The 17,512-nt window shown below is 53.0% G+C and overlaps 1 protein-coding gene across 1 annotated transcript in view; it reads right to left on the bottom strand.

The window, feature by feature from the left end:
• The window catches only part of Dlgap2 (DLG associated protein 2), a 506,330-nt gene extending 502,892 nt beyond the window's left edge, over window positions 1-3,438 (bottom strand). The window contains 2 exon segments of the mRNA XM_042689885.1: window positions 1,144-1,273; window positions 1,365-3,438. Coding sequence (XP_042545819.1) covers window positions 1,144-1,273; window positions 1,365-3,438 — 2,204 coding nt within the window.
• Between the last annotated feature and the right edge of the window lie 14,074 nt (window positions 3,439-17,512).

Genomic DNA, 17,512 nt, shown 5'->3' with positions numbered 1-17,512 from the left:
AAAGAAAGCCCCACTTCACGAGACACCAAACAAGCCCAAAACAAGAAGAAAATAAATGCTACAGAAAATGATACAGTTAAAAATACTGACTTAAGATTTCAGAGCAGTTTGGTCAAGGCAAGGAACTGCTCTGCAGCCTGGGCTTGACGTCCAGGCCTCCTCCAGTGGGACGATACCTAAGTCTGGCAACATGAGTCTTCAGAGACTCAAGGACAGGGTGCTATCCCCAGGAAAACAAAATCCAAAGAGCAAGAAAGAACACTCCGAAATTAGAGCCAGCAGAACCTATTTTTAGAAAGTAACTTAGAAACTAGATGCAAAGAAATTTCCCAAAAGGAACAGAAAAAAAATATACAAAGAGAGGGGAAAGCTGGAGGAAAGTGAAAGGAAGGAGAGGCACCATCCCCAGTCATTACCTGACTTAAGAATGAAACTAGGGGCTGGGGAGGTGGCTCAGTGGTAGAGCGCTTGCCTTGCATGCCTGAGGCCCTGGGTTCAATTCCCCAGCACCACATAAGCAAAAAGAAAAAAGCCAGAAGTGGCACTATGGCTCAAGTGGTAGAGCGCTAGCCTTGAGCTGAAGAGCTGGGGACAGCGCCCAGGCCCAGAGTTCAGGCCCCACAACCAGACCCCCCCCCCAAAAAAAAAGAATAAAACTATTTAAAAGATACAAAAAGTTGGCTGAAAGAGGAGAAAAGATCTGGTGGCTCAAGATTATATTCCTAGCACCTTGGGAGGCAGAGATTAGGTTTGAGGCCGATCTGGGCCTCAAGTTCATAAGACTCCACCTGCTAATGGCCAAGTGAGAGGTGCCTGCCTGTCGCCCCAGTTACAAGTATGAAGGTTGGGTATAGTGGCACACACCCGTCACCCTGTGACACAGCAAAGCACAAGCAGCAGGACTGCAGTCCAGTCTTCAAAGGAGGCCCCACCTCAAAAATAACCACCACGTAAGGGTGCTGGAGACATGGCTGACGTGGTAAACGCTTGTCTCATAAGCACAAAGCCCCAGTATTGAGGAGTGGGGGGAAGAAAGAGGAGAACAGGAAACCATTCACAAGTTTGTGCTGACAGGGGAAGGGACAGGAGGGTGGTGGTTTGGGCAGGGTGACCCAAATCCACATGTCTGAGGACACGACGTACCACACAACATGCCACGAAATTCCAAACACAGCCACGGCACTCAACACCCAAGAGGTGGTACTCGGGAAGCTGGAGCTGTCCGTAAGGTACAGAGGGTCACTCAGCAGCACTGGTCCAGCTGCAATCACCCCTGTTTCCAGGAGTTGGAGAGACACAGCTCCACCACAGAGAAATCTGTGGGCAGAGAAAAGCAGGAATGGCTGGGTGCTGGCGGCTCACACCTGTAAACCTAGCTGTGAACTCCATGTGGAGTGTGTCCTGGACTCCCGTGTCCTCCATGTGGACTGTGTCCTGGACTCCCGTGTCCTCCGTGTGGACTGTGTTCTGGACTCCCGTGTCCTCCATGTGGACTGTGTCCTGGACTCCCGTGTCCTCCATGTGGACTGTGTCCTGGACTCCCGTGTCCTCCGTGTGGACTGTGTTCTGGACTCCCATGTCCTTCATGTGGACTGTGTCCTGGACTCCCGTGTCCTCCGTGTGGACTGTGTTCTGGACTCCCATGTCCTCCGTGTGGACTGTGTTCTGGACTCCCATGTCCTCCATGTGGACTGTGTTCTGGACTCCCGTGTCCTCCATGTGGACTGTGTTCTGGACTCCCGTGTCCTCCGTGTGGACTGTGTTCTGGACTCCTGTGTCCTCCGTGTGGACTGTGTCCTGGACTCCCATGTCCTCCGTGTGGACTGTGTTCTGGACTCCCATGTCCTCTGTGTGGACTGTGTTCTGGACTCCCATGTCCTCCATGTGGACTGTGTTCTGGACTCCCGTGTCCTCCATGTGGACTGTGTTCTGGACTCCCGTGTCCTCTGTGTGGACTGTGTCCTGGACTCCCGTGTCCTCCGTGTGGACTGTGTCCTGGACTCCCGTGTCCTCCGTGTGGACTGTGTCCTGGACTCCCATTTCCTCCGTGTGGACTGTGTTCTGGACTCCCATGTCCTCTGTGTGGACTGTGTTCTGGACTCCCATGTCCTCCATGTGGACTGTGTTCTGGACTCCCGTGTCCTCCATGTGGACTGTGTTCTGGACTCCCGTGTCCTCCGTGTGGACTGTGTTCTGGACTCCCGTGTCCTCCATGTGGACTGTGTTCTGGACTCCCATGTCCTCCGTGTGGACTGTGTTCTGGACTCCCATGTCCTCTGTGTGGACTGTGTTCTGGACTCCCATGTCCTCCATGTGGACTGTGTTCTGGACTCCCGTGTCCTCCGTGTGGACTGTGTTCTGGACTCCCGTGTCCTCCTTGTGGACTGTGTCCTGGACTCCCGTGTCCTCCGTGTGGACTGTGTCCTGGACTCCCGTGTCCTCCATGTGGACTGTGTTCTGGACTCCCGTGTCCTCCATGTGGACTGTGTCCTGGACTTCCGTGTCCTCCGTGTGGACTGTGTCCTGGACTTCCGTGTCCTCCGTGTGGACTGTGTCCTGGACTCCCGTGTCCTCCGTGTGGACTGTGTCCTGGACTCCCGTGTCCTCCATGTGGACTGTGTCCTGGACTCCCATGTCCTCCATGTGGACTGTGTTCTGGACTCCCGTGTCCTCCGTGTGGACTGTGTTCTGGACTCCCGTGTCCTCCGTGTGGACTGTGTCCTGGACTCCCGTGTCCTCCGTGTGGACTGTGTTCTGGACTCCCGTGTCCTCCATGTGGACTGTGTCCTGGACTCCCATGTCCTCCATGTGGACTGTGTTCTGGACTCCCGTGTCCTCCGTGTGGACTGTGTTCTGGACTCCCGTGTCCTCCATGTGGACTGTGTCCTGGACTTCCGTGTCCTCCGTGTGGACTGTGTCCTGGACTCCCGTGTCCTCCGTGTGGACTGTGTCCTGGACTCCCGTGTCCTCCATGTGGACTGTGTTCTGGACTCCCGTGTCCTCCATGTGGACTGTGTCCTGGACTTCCGTGTCCTCCGTGTGGACTGTGTCCTGGACTCCCGTGTCCTCCGTGTGGACTGTGTCCTGGACTCCCGTGTCCTCCGTGTGGACTGTGTCCTGGACTCCCGTGTCCTCCGTGTGGACTGTGTCCTGGACTTCCGTGTCCTCCATGTGGACTGTGTCCTGGACTTCCGTGTCCTCCGTGTGGACTGTGTCCTGGACTCCCGTGTCCTCCGTGTGGACTGTGTCCTGGACTCCCGTGTCCTCCGTGTGGACTGTGTCCTGGACTCCCGTGTCCTCCGTGTGGACTGTGTCCTGGACTCCCGTGTCCTCCGTGTGGACTGTGTCCTGGACTCCTGTGTCCTCCATGTGGAGTGTGCCCTGGACTCCCGTGTCCTCTGTGTGGACTGTGTTCTGGACTCCTACTGTTTCCTCCATGTGGAGTGTGTGCTGGCCTTTTCCTCCTCTCCTGAGTATGCCAATCTCCTCCTGAATGTCCCAGTGGTCTCCTTAAGGTTGCGCTAGATGCACCAACTCCTCCCCCACCACGCCCCCTGGAGGCTGCACGGCATGGCTTTTCCAGTGCCCTCACCTTACTGACCTCTCTCTTACTTCTGTAATGCAGAAAAAGATGTTATTTGCTCCATATATTTAATTAAGTCTAATTAAATTCATTTGCCACCTAAGAAAGCAGTGCATGAGTGTGTGTAAGTGAGATAAATCCCAAGCATGTGCTCCCTGGATCCATCACCCTAACATGGTTAAGGTGACGGGAAAGTCTCAGGACCCTTCCTTGGTGTCTGTCTCTTCTCTGTTGAGTGGGAACCGTGAGAAATGTAAAGGCAGAGGAGCACGTTGAAAGTATCACCACAGAAAAATCCTGTCATCTGCATCCTCACTGCAGAGACGGTGCAGGTGCTACAGTCCTGAGACCCTGAGACCCTGAGCTACAGCACCAGGCTCCACAGACTCTCGCAGGCCCGTACAGGTCCCAACATTTTTGAACAGCTCCACACAGCTCTGAAGAGCTCCACACAGCCCTGCACAGCCCTACACAGCTCCGCACAGTTCCACACAGCCCCGCACAGCCCCACACAGCCCCGCACAGTCCTACACAGCCCCGCACAGCCCCGCACAGTCCTACACAGCCCCGCACAGCCCCTCACAGCCCAGCACAGCTCTGAAGAGCTCCACACAGCCCTACACAGCCCCGCACAGCCCCGCACAGCCCGGCACAGCCCCACACAGCCCCGCACAGTCCTACACAGCCCCGCACAGCCCCGCACAGTCCCACACAGCCCCGCACAGCCCCTCACAGCCCCACACAGTTCCACACAGCCCCGCACAGCCCCGCACAGCCCGGCACAGCCCCACACAGCCCGGCACAGCCCGGCACAGCCCCGCACAGCCCCGCACAGCTCCCCACAGCCCCGCACAGCTCCCCACAGCCCCGCACAGCCCCGCACAGCTCCCCACAGCCCCGCACAGCCCCGCACAGCCCCGCACAGTTCCACACAGCCCCGCACAGCTCTGCACTGCTCTCCTCTGATGTGCATTTTGTGTGGTTAATTCTTAGCAGCTTTTCTTAACCACTGGAGTCAGAAAAGTCCTCATGGCCTCTTACTCTGGATAGCTGTGCCACCATTCACTATCACCCCTGCCCCAGGTGCCCACAGGACCAGGGCCTTCCATCTGCATGGAGTCTGCAGCACGGGCCCAGCAGCACGTGTGGAGGTGGAAAGTGATGACAGGTCTCTCCCACCAGCCGAGACGAGGCAACAAGGTTGCCCATTGGCAGGAGGTGAGGTCTTGAACCATACACAATTACAAAGCTGTTCTTCCAGCAAAGAAGAATCAGGACTGAATCAATTAAGAAACAAGGTACACACTGCTCAGCCATCCAATCTGACAATGGACTGCTGAGACCCAAGGAGACAGGGACAGGGATCGAGCACCTGCAAGAAAGATGTCAAAATCTATGCAGCAGCTCCTCCAAAGCCCAGCACACACACTCCCCTGCCCAGTTGTCCATGAGCCAATGCTAAGCAGAAATGCTGTGCAACAACGTGCCCAGCCCCGGAAGCCCTCGTGGACAACACACGGGGCAGAGGGCATGGATCCAAGGAGACACGCACTCCCCAGAGCGCATGGCAAAGGGTGGCAAGGGGTGAGGACATGTGGGCTCCCCAGCCCAGGGACACGCGTCCCAGACCTCCCTGACCGCCTCATCAGGACTCTCCAATGTGCATGCTGGTGGGCAGCATGGAATGTTGGGTGACCATGACATCAAGAAGGGGCACAAACACTAAGGACTCATTCCTACCCCATGTGACACAGTGCTGTGATGCATGGCATGTGTCTGCTGTGAGCGCACTCCCACTGAATTAACTCAATAAGACCGGGGAGGGAGACGAAATACTTCCATGTTCCAACCCACAGTTAATCGCTGGAAGTGGCAAGGGCGACTCATAGCTGCCTGTGAGAAGGCAAGATGAGGCGGGAGCCACGCGCGCCAGGCGCTTCTACCCAGGAGGCCACACGCTTCACGCTCTACCCAGTAGGCCACGCGCTTCACGCTCTACCCAGGAGGCCATGCGCTTCACGCTCTACCCAGGAGGCCACGCGCGCCAGGCGCTTCTACCCAGGAGGCCACGCGCTTCACGCTCTACCCAGGAGGCCACGCGCTTCATGCTCTACCCAGGAGGCCACGCGCGCCACGCGCTTCTACCCAGGAGGCCACGCGCTTCACGCTCTACCCAGGAGGCCACGCGCTTCATGCTCTACCCAGGAGGCCACACGCTTCATGCTCTACCCAGGAGGCCACGCGCTTCACGCTCTACCCAGTAGGCCATGCGCTTCACGCTCTACCCAGGAGGCCACGCGCGCCAGGCGCTTCTACCCAGGAGGCCACGCGCTTCACGCTCTACCCAGGAGGCCACGCGCTTCATGCTCTACCCAGGAGGCCACGCGCGCCACGCGCTTCTACCCAGGAGGCCACGCGCTTCACGCTCTACCCAGGAGGCCACGCGCTTCTACCCAGGAGGCCACGCGCTTCACGCTCTACCCAGGAGACCACGCGCTTCACACGCTTCTACCCAGGAGGCCACGCGCGCCAGGCGCTTCTACTCAGGAGGCCACGCCCGCCAGGCGCTTCTACCCAGGAGGCCACGCGCTTCACGCTCTACCCAGGAGGCCACGTGCTTCTACCCAGGAGGCCACGCGCGCCAGGCGCTTCTACCCAGGAGGCCACGCACTTCACACGCTTCTACCCAGGAGGCCACGCGCTTCACGCTCTACCCAGGAGGCCACGCGCTTCTACCCAGGAGGCCACGCGCGCCAGGCGCTTCTACCCAGGAGGCCACGCGCTTCACATGCTTCTACCCAGGAGGCCACGCGCGCCAGGCGCTTCTACCCAGGAGGCCACGCGCTTCACGCTCTACCCAGGAGGTCACGTGCTTCTACCCAGGAGGCCACGCGCTTCACGCTCTACCCAGGAGGCCACATGCTTCTACCCAGGAGGCCACGCACTTCACACGCTTCTACCCAGGAGGCCACGAGCTTCACGCTCTACCCAGGAGGCCACGCGCGCCAGGCGCTTCTACCCAGGAGGCCACGCGCGCCAGGCGCTTCTACCCAGGAGGCCACGCGCTTCACACTCTACCCAGGAGGCCACGTGCTTCTACCCAGAAGGCCACGCGCTTCACACGCTTCTACCCAGGAGGCCACGCGCTTCACGCTCTACTCAGGAGGCCACGCGCGCCATGCGCTTCTACCCAGGAGGCCACGCGCACCAGGCGCTTCTACCCAGGAGGCCACGCGCTTCTACCCAGGAGGCCACGCGCTTCACGCTCTACCCAGGAGGCCACGCGCTTCTACCCAGGAGGCCACGCGCGCAAGGCGCTTCGACCCAGGAGACCACACGCTTCACACGCTTCTACCCAGGAGGCCACGCACTTCTACCTAGGAGGCCACGCGCTTCACACGCTTCTACCCAGGAGGCCACGCGCTTCACACGCTTCTACCCAGGAGGTCACGCGCTTCACACGCTTCTACCCAGGAGGTCACGCGCGCCAGGCGCTTCTACCCAGGAGGCCACGCGCTTCACACGCTTCTACCCAGGAGGCCACGCGCTTCACACGCTTCTACCCAGGAGGCCATGCGCTTCACACGCTTCTACCCAGGAGACCACGCACTTCACGCTTTACCCAGGAGGCCACGCATGTTACGCACTACCCAAGAGGCCACACACGTCACATGCTTCTACCCAGGAGACCATGCACTTCACGCGCTTCTACCCAGGAGGCCACGCGCTTCACGCTCTACCCAGGAGGCCACGTGCGTCACGCACTTCTACCCAGGAGGCCACGCACTTCTACCCAGCAGGCCACGCGCTTCACGCTCTACCCAGTAGGCCACGCGCTTCACGCTCTACCCAGGAGGTCACGCGCTTCACGCTTCTATCCAGGAGGCCACGCGCTTCACACGCTTCTACCCAGGAGGCCACGTGCGTCACGTGCTTCTATCCAGGAGGCCACGCGCTTCACGTGCTTCCACCCAGGAGGCCACGCCCATCACGCTCTACCCAGGAGGCCACGCGCTTCACATGCTTCTACCCAGGAGGCCATGCACTTCACACACTTCTACCCAGGAGGCCACGTGTGTCACGTGCTTCTATCCAGGAGGCCACGCGCTTCACACTCTACCCAGGAGGCCACGCGCTTCCTGCTCTACCCAGGAGGCCACGCGCTTCACGCTCTACCCAGGAGGCCACGCGCTTCCTGCTCTACTCAGGAGGCCACGCGCTTCCTGCTCTACCCAGGAGGCCACGTGCTTCACGCTCTACCCAGGAGGCCATGTGCTTCACGCTCTACCCAGGAGGCCACGCGCATCACGTGCTTCTATCCAGGCTCTGCACTGTTCGAATCACAACCCTGCTTCCAAAATATAACAATCTGAGAAATGAGAACAAAATAAGAACCAGATCCTCTGGTTAAGATAGCTGCAAGCAGTGATTTGCAGGGGAAATGTCTTACGCAATGCAGAGTGAGAAAGAAGATTCACAGCTCGGCTCGGCTCATGGAGATCTACTGCTACTCAGTGCTTTACAGCTCAGACAAAGGTTGTTGCTTAGTTTTCCAAAAGGTGAAAATTCCTGTGCTAGGTTGCATAACTTTCCTGAATTGCTTTGAAAAGAAATATTTGACTTTAAAATTTGAAATATTAGATCTAACACTGTAAGATATTCTGTGGGTAATTTCTGAGTCCAGTAAATGTCACTTTGGCTTTGTAAACTAGAGGTAGATCTCAATCATTTATTTATCATGCCCTAACTGAGCACCTTCCAAGCATAAGAAGCTGTGTGAAGTGCTGGCAACAGTGTCAGCAGCCATGTACCCAGCCACGGGGAGCCCAGCCCTGGCTGTGTTTGAGTTCCAAGCCTTAGGGTCACACATGGAAGAGCCAACACCACACGCTCAGACAGAGGCATTCATCCACAAATGAGCAAAGTTACTCCTGCTGGGAGCACGCTGGGAGCACCCAGGGTTCTACTCGCCCAGCATGTCAGAGACTCTACCGCAGATTTGATCTAACAGGACCTCTGCACCCAGCTGTAGGAGCCTCAGAGCAGAATACTGTATATGCATGTTGGGAAGCATATCGAGCAAGGAACAACTTATGCCACTCACATGCAATAGTGCAGACTTGCATCCAAGAGTGGAAGGATGGCATGGGAAGAGGAGAGGCCCAGGACATGGGCGCAGCAAGTGACAGACCCAAGGACAGAAGATAACGCCAGCAGCTGCATCACCAACTGTGCCCAATGACCACATTCAGGGTGGAACAGGGTCTCAGTGGTCCCTGATGAACACATGAGGAAGGCTGAGAGCAAAAACAGTTACGGCATGAAGCCCCACTGTAGAGAAGACGGTGGCGGGGTGAGAGCAAGCGTGCAAGTACAGAGGAGAATGTCTAGGTACCAATGGTGCTCAGTGGGCCAGCTCCATGGGAAAGCATGAGTCCACCACAGGCCAGGCCCTGGGCTCCATCTTAGGCATCAAAAAAGGGAAAGAAATTGAAGCTCTGTCACATGCTTGGCGGCACTGGTCTGTTGAATTTTATTTTTGTCAACATCAGCTGCATAAACCCATGGTTTTTCTTAGTAGCAATCAACTCTTTTGGGCACAGAGTGGAGAAGGTCAGTTATGAAAATGATCTACAGTTGGGGTGTTGCTAAGAAACAAAGTAACAGATTAGGACCAAGAAAGAGGGGAAGAATAGGAGTAATGACACCCAACACTCCCCTGGAGAAAGCCTAGGACAAGAGGCTGATGGTGGGAGTGACGAAAGGCGTCCAGACACAAGATCCTGGTCAGGCATCAGGCAGCTCTAAACAGTGGTGTGGCTGGAGGAAGGCAGCTCCCTGGGACAACAAAGCAGCCTGCAGCTCCTGCCCCAGGGAGGCAGGTGGGCAAAGGGGCTGCAGATGAGCACTACCTCACCCCAGGGTAGAAACTAGTCAGACCCGAACGCCCAGGGCCCTCAGAAAAGTTGTAGGCACACCTGCCAATTCAAAAGGCAAAACCACCAAACATGTGCAGCTTTTCACACACAGGACTCTCCACTCTGCTGGCAAGTCAGGACAGGCAGACAGATGTGGGGAGGGACTACATGGCGGCTGGAGGAAGGTGTCATGGCAGGACATCACATGACTACAAACAGCGAAAACCATGACCAGCCAAGGCTGGCTGGAACCAACCATGGCAGCAGATGACATCTCCATGACTCTGTCCTTGCAAAACAGGTGGCCATCACATACTTGAAGGATGCCAGGAGTCATCCAGAATCCACCCAAGGACCAAAGAGGACCTGTCCCAGCCTGCTGCCGGAAACCCCACCCTGCACTGCCCGGCTCAGGAAGCATCCTCACCACCATGGATGCCCGTGAGGAGAGCCACAACGCCACGGCAACTGACCAGAGATCCGACCCCGCATGGGTGAGGAAGGTGGCATGAGGGCCACCAAGGGGGTCAACCATGGACACTGGTGTTAGGCCGTAGAAGATGGGGCTTTTTCTAGTCAAGTATTTGCTGCCACGAAGCTTCCCACAGGTGACCTGTGTGACCACAAGGTCACCACTTCTAAAAGCCAGGGGAAGGAGCACAATGGGCTCAGGTGTGCGGGAGGCCTGCTGCCATCGCCAGACTGGACAGGTGGCCGGGGCTGGTGATGGGCAGTGGCCGCAGGTGTGAGCCCTCACAGGGAGCCCCGCCCCAGTCCCATCCTCGCTCACAGCCCATTCTCTTCCCCCGCAGTGCCCACCTCGATGCTCCCTGATACCAGGGCGAGCACACGTAGAAGCACACACCCAGGCGTGGCTCATCTGTGTGCTACACACACAGATGTGTCTGGAAATCTCACCATGAAGCAGGTGATCGCCAGACACCAGCAACACAACAGACAAGAAGGCAGAAATGTTTTGATCAGTCTCAGGGGCAGAACAGATAGGAGAGAGACTTGACAAGTGGGACTACATCAAAATAAAATTTTCTGCACAGCAAGGACATAGTTACTAAACTAGAAAGGCAGCCAACAGGCCAGGAGAAGATCTTGACCAGCAATACACCCAACAAAGGCCTAATATCCAAAATACACAAGGAGCTCAAGAAATTAATCCTTCCCAAAACTAATAAACCAATCACCAAATGGGCAAAGGAACAACTAAGGAGAGAATTCTCAGAGGAAACACATGAGGAAATGCCACAAAGGAAATGCAAGTCAAAACAACTCTGAGCTTCCATCTCACCCCAGTTAAACTGGTCAACATTCTGAATTGGAAAAACAACTCATGCTGGCAGGGATGCGGGGGGGGGGGGGGGGGGGGGGGAAGGAACCCTATTGTACTGTTGGAAATGAAAACTAACACAACCACTCTGGACAGCAGTCTGGAGGGTCCTCACAAAAACTAAACACAGACCTTCCCTACAACCCAGCCACACCACTCTTGGGCATCTACCCAGAATACCATAAAGACACCTGCACATCCACATTCATTGCTGCACCATTCACAATACCTAAATTATAGAAACAGCTAAGATGCCCTACAGCAGATGAGATTAATAGAATGTGGTATATATTCACAATGGAATTTTACTCATCCACTAGAAAGAATGATTATGTCATTTGCAAGGAAATGGATGGACCTATAATAATTCATGCTAAGTGAGGTAAGGCAAGCCTGAGAGAAGCAGTGCTCATTTCCTTTACTATGTGGATTCCAGGCCTAAAATATGAAGACACCATACCTATACCAACTGCAGACATTCACACACAGTTATTTAAAGGAGGTTACCCTTAGGGAGAAACATAAAGGTGTAACTTCTCTGAACATTTAAAATACTATTTAAATCAACTCCAGGAAATGGAAACCTGATCTGTTGTTGTTATTGTTGCTGGTTGCAGCAGGGTGTGTATTTGCTTTGGATAGTTTTTCTCCTAGGAGGGATAAAGTGTGAGCACAGAAAGGGAGGGAGGAAGGGTGAACAAATGCAAGATGCTATTCGACAAACACTATGTGGAAAATGACCTGTGTAACTTGTGGGAAGGTAGGAGAGGGGAAGATTAGGGGAAAGCAAAAGAAGAGGTGACATTGTCCAAAATAAGAGTAAGAATAAGGAGGAGGGGGAAGAGGAGGAGAAGGAGCACTGCTGTGGAGCTCAGGGAGAGAAGGAGGGGCAGAATGCAAGAAGTTCACAGCCTGGGTCCTGGTTCTGGTGCCATGACATAAATCCATTACCATAAGCACAGGCTAAGGTGGAGGAATAGAAGGAGACAGCAAGCTTGTAGCACACTGGAGTTGGACGGGGTCAGGTTAAATGTGAACGTACACCACTGTCTGCAGAACGGTGAGGTCTGAGGCTGTGAAGATGGAGAAAGTAGGACCATCTGTCTGTGAAACACAAATCACTCACGTTTTAAAAATATCTCCTCTAGAGAAAAAAGGCTAAGAACTAGCCACAGAATGAGAAAAATCATTTTAAAGAAAGCAATAGTTCTGGAGATATAGAATAATCAAATGTATAATGAGTCAGACAAAAGGACCTGGAATTTGAATTTGATGTCAAATCATTTCTTCTTTTAGGAGATCACTCATGACACCCTTCTCAGCTTGCCTGTGACCTTTCTGCTTCCCTGAGGAAACATTACAGTCCCATCCTGTCTTCAGTTTGTTTCCTTCAGAGAGCAGAACCTGCTGTTCTGACTGCAGAGCCCCAGGAGACCGCACAGCGGTGTACCCAGATCCAAGGACTCTGCCTCAGGGGAAGTGTGGCGTCTGGGACTCTCCTGACCCCGTCCTAACCGTCCCTACTTGGATTCAAAGCAGGAGCTTGTCTGTCTTACCACACTCGTTCCGTTCCATTCAATCAGCCTGGCCTGAGAAGAGCCGGAGGCCTCAGGGTACTTAAAGCACCTGTGCTTTCCGAAATGTACTTTCTTCCCAATTAACTTCAAGTAGCTATCATTTTCCACAGATCAAACGTAAACAACATCAAGTTCTCAAAATTCATTATAAGCAGAGCTTTCTTTTGTTAAAAAAAAAAACATGTGCAGCAATTCTCTCAGCTAGAGGAAAAGAACCGGACAAAAGTCTTTTACAATACAGGATCTGAATGGAAGGAGCTAAACACCCGCCCCGCCATGGCTCACTGGGATGGAGAGCTGCCACTCAGCCAATCGGACTGAGGTTCTGGGCTGCCGAAGACCCAGTAAGCAAGAATGAAAGGTACACTAAATGTTTCTAGACACACAGAAATGCGAGGGTGACTGAGGAGCTAAAACACAGAAGTCTAACAAACTGACTCAAAGCACGTAACGCTGCTTTAGCTCCTAAAGGTTCATAAATGTTGAGGAGTGAAACCCTTCAAGGTGGTGACAACCCAGACTTGGGGGGGGGGGAGGGAGAGAGCTGCCCTGGCCCTGCTCATTTGTGCTTGGTCAGCTGACAGAGATGTCTTTGCAGGCCAGATCCCTTCTCTGCCGGACGCTTGTCCAGGCAGGAGCTTTCCTAGACCAGTGGTTTTACTGACTCACATTGCTACAGGTCTACTCCACTGCAGAGGACCCCAAACACCAGGACCTGTGTCTGCAAACCACAGAAGTTAAAGGCCCTGTCCCTCCAGGCTCCCAGCATCAAAGTCCCCACGGCAGGCCCGTGGAGGCGTGTCTTGACTGGTGGTCAGTCTGCCCAGGACGACGCGATGTCCCTGTGACACGTAACTCTGACAGCAGGGACTGAAGATGCACCATATGGCTTACCTTTGACAGAGGTGGGGAGTGGGCCGGAGAATGATACTTGTTGATCTGTGCCATGCGCTTTTTAAAAGGCACCCAAGCCAAGCACGGTGGCTACTTGCGGGCTGAGGTTAAGAGGATCAAGGTCCCAGGCCAGCCTGGGCACAAAGAAGCTTGCAAGAATCCACACAATGGAAGAAACCGGCTGTGGTGGCATATATGGTATCCTAATTAAGGTAGGAAATGTAAAATAGGAGGGCAAGTCTAAGCACAAGTCTGGGCAAAAAGCAAAATCCTATCTCAAAATAACCAGCGCATAAAGAGGTTGTAGTCACAGCTCAGCAGTAGAGCACCTGCCTAGCAAGTGAGAAGCCAGTTCAAACGATAGTCTGTCACAAAAGAAAAACACAACCTCCCTGGAAGAACATGTGAGTGGGTTCTCTGGATTGTCTCCCTCTGGTAACAAGTCTTTGCTCGCTCTAGCAGATTTAATTTGAGGCAGGATCTGGCAGTGTGGCCATGAGCCGTTGAAGAGCTTGTTGCACATGATCGTACAGCCTCATCCCAAGGAGATGCATCCCCTTGAGCCTCATAATTTCTAAGAGACAGGGTGGTTCTCTGTAGAACTCCAGAGTCGAAACTTTCTGAACAGAATCAAAACAACGGGAATAAATACAGGGTCTTAGGAGAATGTAGCAGTGGGTACTCACACGGACATGCCAGCATGAATGGGTCTCCAGCTGTCCTCACTGCAAGACACAACGTGTCACACAGGTGGCCAGGGGTCAGGGCTACCGTAATGCAAGAACAACAAAAGGCAGTCTAAGAGTAAGGGGAAATACAAAAACATGTTTAAAGCTAATTAAAAGTAGGTAGACAGCCATTTTGAGAGTTGACATCTATAAATAAATGATAATTATTTAGATTTGAAGTAATGAACAGTGATAGATTGAACTAGTCTGAATTTTTTTTAAAAAATTCAGCCATCCACTAGATGTTGACAAATCTTGTTGAAATGAGTATAAAATTAGTGCACTTGCCACAGAAAGCTGAGAAGATAAATCACTGGAAGTGCTAGAGTGGCATCCACAAACCTCTTCAGAAAAACTGAACTCTTCCCCTAGAATGCTGAGCTGTATTCGGAACAGAAATCCTCAAAGTTTCCCCATAAGGCCTATGAGGACAGGACCTGAGAACCCAACAGCACCAGTGCTGTGCACATGACTGGGCAACAGGCACAAGCAATGCTAATCACAGCAGCACCGGCCAAAGCCCTGCACGCATTGGTGAATACACTTGAGACTGTGGTTGGGGTCATCCACTCAGGTCTATGTTGTACAAAAAAAATCATACAAGGACATAATGGAATAAAGTAGCTTTGAATACTATGAGGACTCAGGGCTTATTAGAAGCCTCCACATGATTTTAAATCTTCCTCCTCCAGTAAGTATTTCTCCTCTTCTATCAAACTGGGAAAATTAGAACAAAAGAGTATGTTTGTTAGTTAAAATTATCAGGAAATAAAATTTAGAAAAGTGACTGTCATAAAATTGAAGAACAAGAGGCTGAATGCAGCATTCAGAAAGACAGTGCAGTACTTGCTTTGCGCAGAGCAAACAAAGCTAGAGCCACAGGGACTACCTTTAATGTGCAGTTCTAACTTTAAATTGAACTTTCACCCAAAGCTGCTCACCTGTGGTGTCTTCAGGTACCTAGGACATGCATTAAGAGTTTCAAAGTGAAAGACTGGCAGGTGAACAGAGGATGGGCTGAAATACCAGCCTCTAGGAAGCAGAGAAGGGGAGGGGACTAACTAACACATAAAGGAGAAATCAGGGCATAAAGCCACTGAACTCCTGGAGACAAAGTCCCCAGATGGGGACTTTGATCTAGGCGTGTTGAGTCCTGAGAGGAGCAGATCTCTAGCAGCTTTCTCAGACATCTGGGAGCTGGGAAAGGAACAGTAAGCAGAAGGAACAGTCAAACTGAATTTGCTGTAAGAAAGAAACATCAATTCTTGTAAACTATGACATCAATTTCCTGATTTTCCCTGTTGACATCTGTGTGAGACACTTAGAAACCTCGACCACAATCACCACCAGCAACAACACAAATCACAACCACAATCACCAGAAATCATAACCACAGTCACCAGCAACCTTCACCAGCTTGCTGAGGACCATCACAGCTGACTGGTCAAGTGTTCCAGACAAGCCATGTTGGCAAAGTCAATCCCAGTCTCTCAACAGGGACCCACCCCCAGCACCCTGGTCTAGTCCTCGCCCAGCTGTTCAGAATAAACAGGTGATGAGACCTTTGGGAAGCGTGGTTCGTGCGGTGAAGGACAGAGTGTCAACACTGAGGCCTTAGACACGGACCATCGTCACAGACGGCCGGGTCAGGGCTATCTATGGCCCCCTCTGCCCTCGTGGGGCCTACAGTACTCTGTTCATCGATGTTCTGCAGCAGCACAAAGCCACCATGGAGAAGAATTCAGCAGAGATCTGGTATCACAGGCACCACACTGCCTGTTGACGCCTGGTGACCCAGAGGTGCTGGATCCAGATGCTCACAGGGTCTGAGAGATACCGTGCGCCAGCCTCAGAAAAGCCCAGCACCAGCCATCGGCCCTGTCCCTGTGCTGAAGAACCAGACAAACTCTGAGGACCTGAACCACCACATCCCAAGATCCCGGGACATCTGAGAGCTGCATAGAGCCAGATGCCAGGGTGTGGTGTGGGCCGTCCTCCGGCTCCTTTGCTAGGGCTGCTTCTCTTGGCGGCCTGGGACCCAGGTGGGAGCCCTCAGGAGGGACAGTGTACCCATCTTCCAAGGCTTCCCAAAAAGCGATTTATCCAAAATGAAGTAATGTGCTTTTTCTCTCATGCACACCTCTGCCACCCACCATGAGCTCCTGACCAGAGCTGAGTTATGGAAAACACAGAGGCACACCTGGAATCTCCAAACTGGGACCTAAGCAACCTCCCCTTGTGTATAAGGGTTATTACCTGTCTCAGGTTCTCAGGTTTCCCATTATAGTAGTAGAAAAATGGACCATTACAACATTACACAATCCCCTTGACAAAGTTTTAGTGTAAATTACGGGGCGGGGTGGGGAGGGAGCAGGGACAAAAAGAAGCCATGTTATTTGAAGCAGACACATCAGAACCTTGTTCTCTGAAGTGAATACATTAGAACCATGTTCTCTGAAGTGAACACATTAGAACCATGTTATCTGAAGTGGACACACCAGAACCATGTTCTCTGAGGTGGACACATCAGAACCATGTTCTCTGAAGTGGACACATCAGAACCATGTTATTTGAAGTGAACACATCAGAACCATGTTATCTGAAGCGGACACATCAGAACCATGTTCTCTGAAGTGGACACATCAGAACCATGTTCTCTGAAGCAGACACATCAGAACCATGTTATCTGAAGCAGACACATCAGAACCATGTTATCTGAAGTGGACACATCAGAACCATGTTATCTGAAGCGGACACATTAGAACCATGTTATCTGAAGCGGACACATCAGAACCATGTTATCTGAAGCGGACACATCAGAATGTTGTGTCCTGCTTATGGTCAGGTCCTTGTCCTTGAGGGCAAAATCAACAGGCAAGTAGGGCAGGAGAGGCCAGCCTGCTACCAGACACTGGGGGGTCCGAAGTGGCTTTGCAAAAATAAGAGCAACTGTTAAGGCAAGTGTATTGCCACCCACCTTAAAACCGTATTGAGCTGTAAGTGTTGTCTTCCCCAACAAAACATACCATGTAAACACAACATATGCTAGCAAGTAAATACCACACACTCACTCTCCCAGGTAAATGCCATGTTAGTATGTATGTGGAGGACAGAGCTGTCGACGGTGCCCTCCACCAGGCTGCCGGGGTAGTCAGCCTCTGTGCCGGTGCACTTCAGAATCTGAGCTGCTCAGAGCACAGCACAAAGCTTGGAAAGGGGGTGGAAGCAGAAACAATTGTGCAAATCAAGGCAAGTACCCAAAAGTCCAGCTTAACAGTGCAATCTCAGAATCAATCACACTGCCACAGACCAAGACAGAAGCATTAGCTTGTAGCCCGAGATCAGCATTTAGAAGCAGTAACTCTCCTCCCTGGCATTCGGTATTAACCGCCTCCAACAGAGCAGCAGGGAAAGCCATAAATTTCCAGTTTTGATATGTAGAGAAGCCTCACCTGGTAACTGAACCCAGA

Source organism: Dipodomys spectabilis, unplaced genomic scaffold (genome assembly GCF_019054845.1).
Source record: "Dipodomys spectabilis isolate Male_0828 unplaced genomic scaffold, ASM1905484v1 ptg000128l, whole genome shotgun sequence".
Classification (NCBI taxonomy): Eukaryota; Metazoa; Chordata; class Mammalia; order Rodentia; family Heteromyidae; genus Dipodomys; species Dipodomys spectabilis.
The sequence above is the reverse complement of the archived record's forward strand: the minus strand, read 5'-3'. Positions and strand labels throughout refer to the sequence as shown.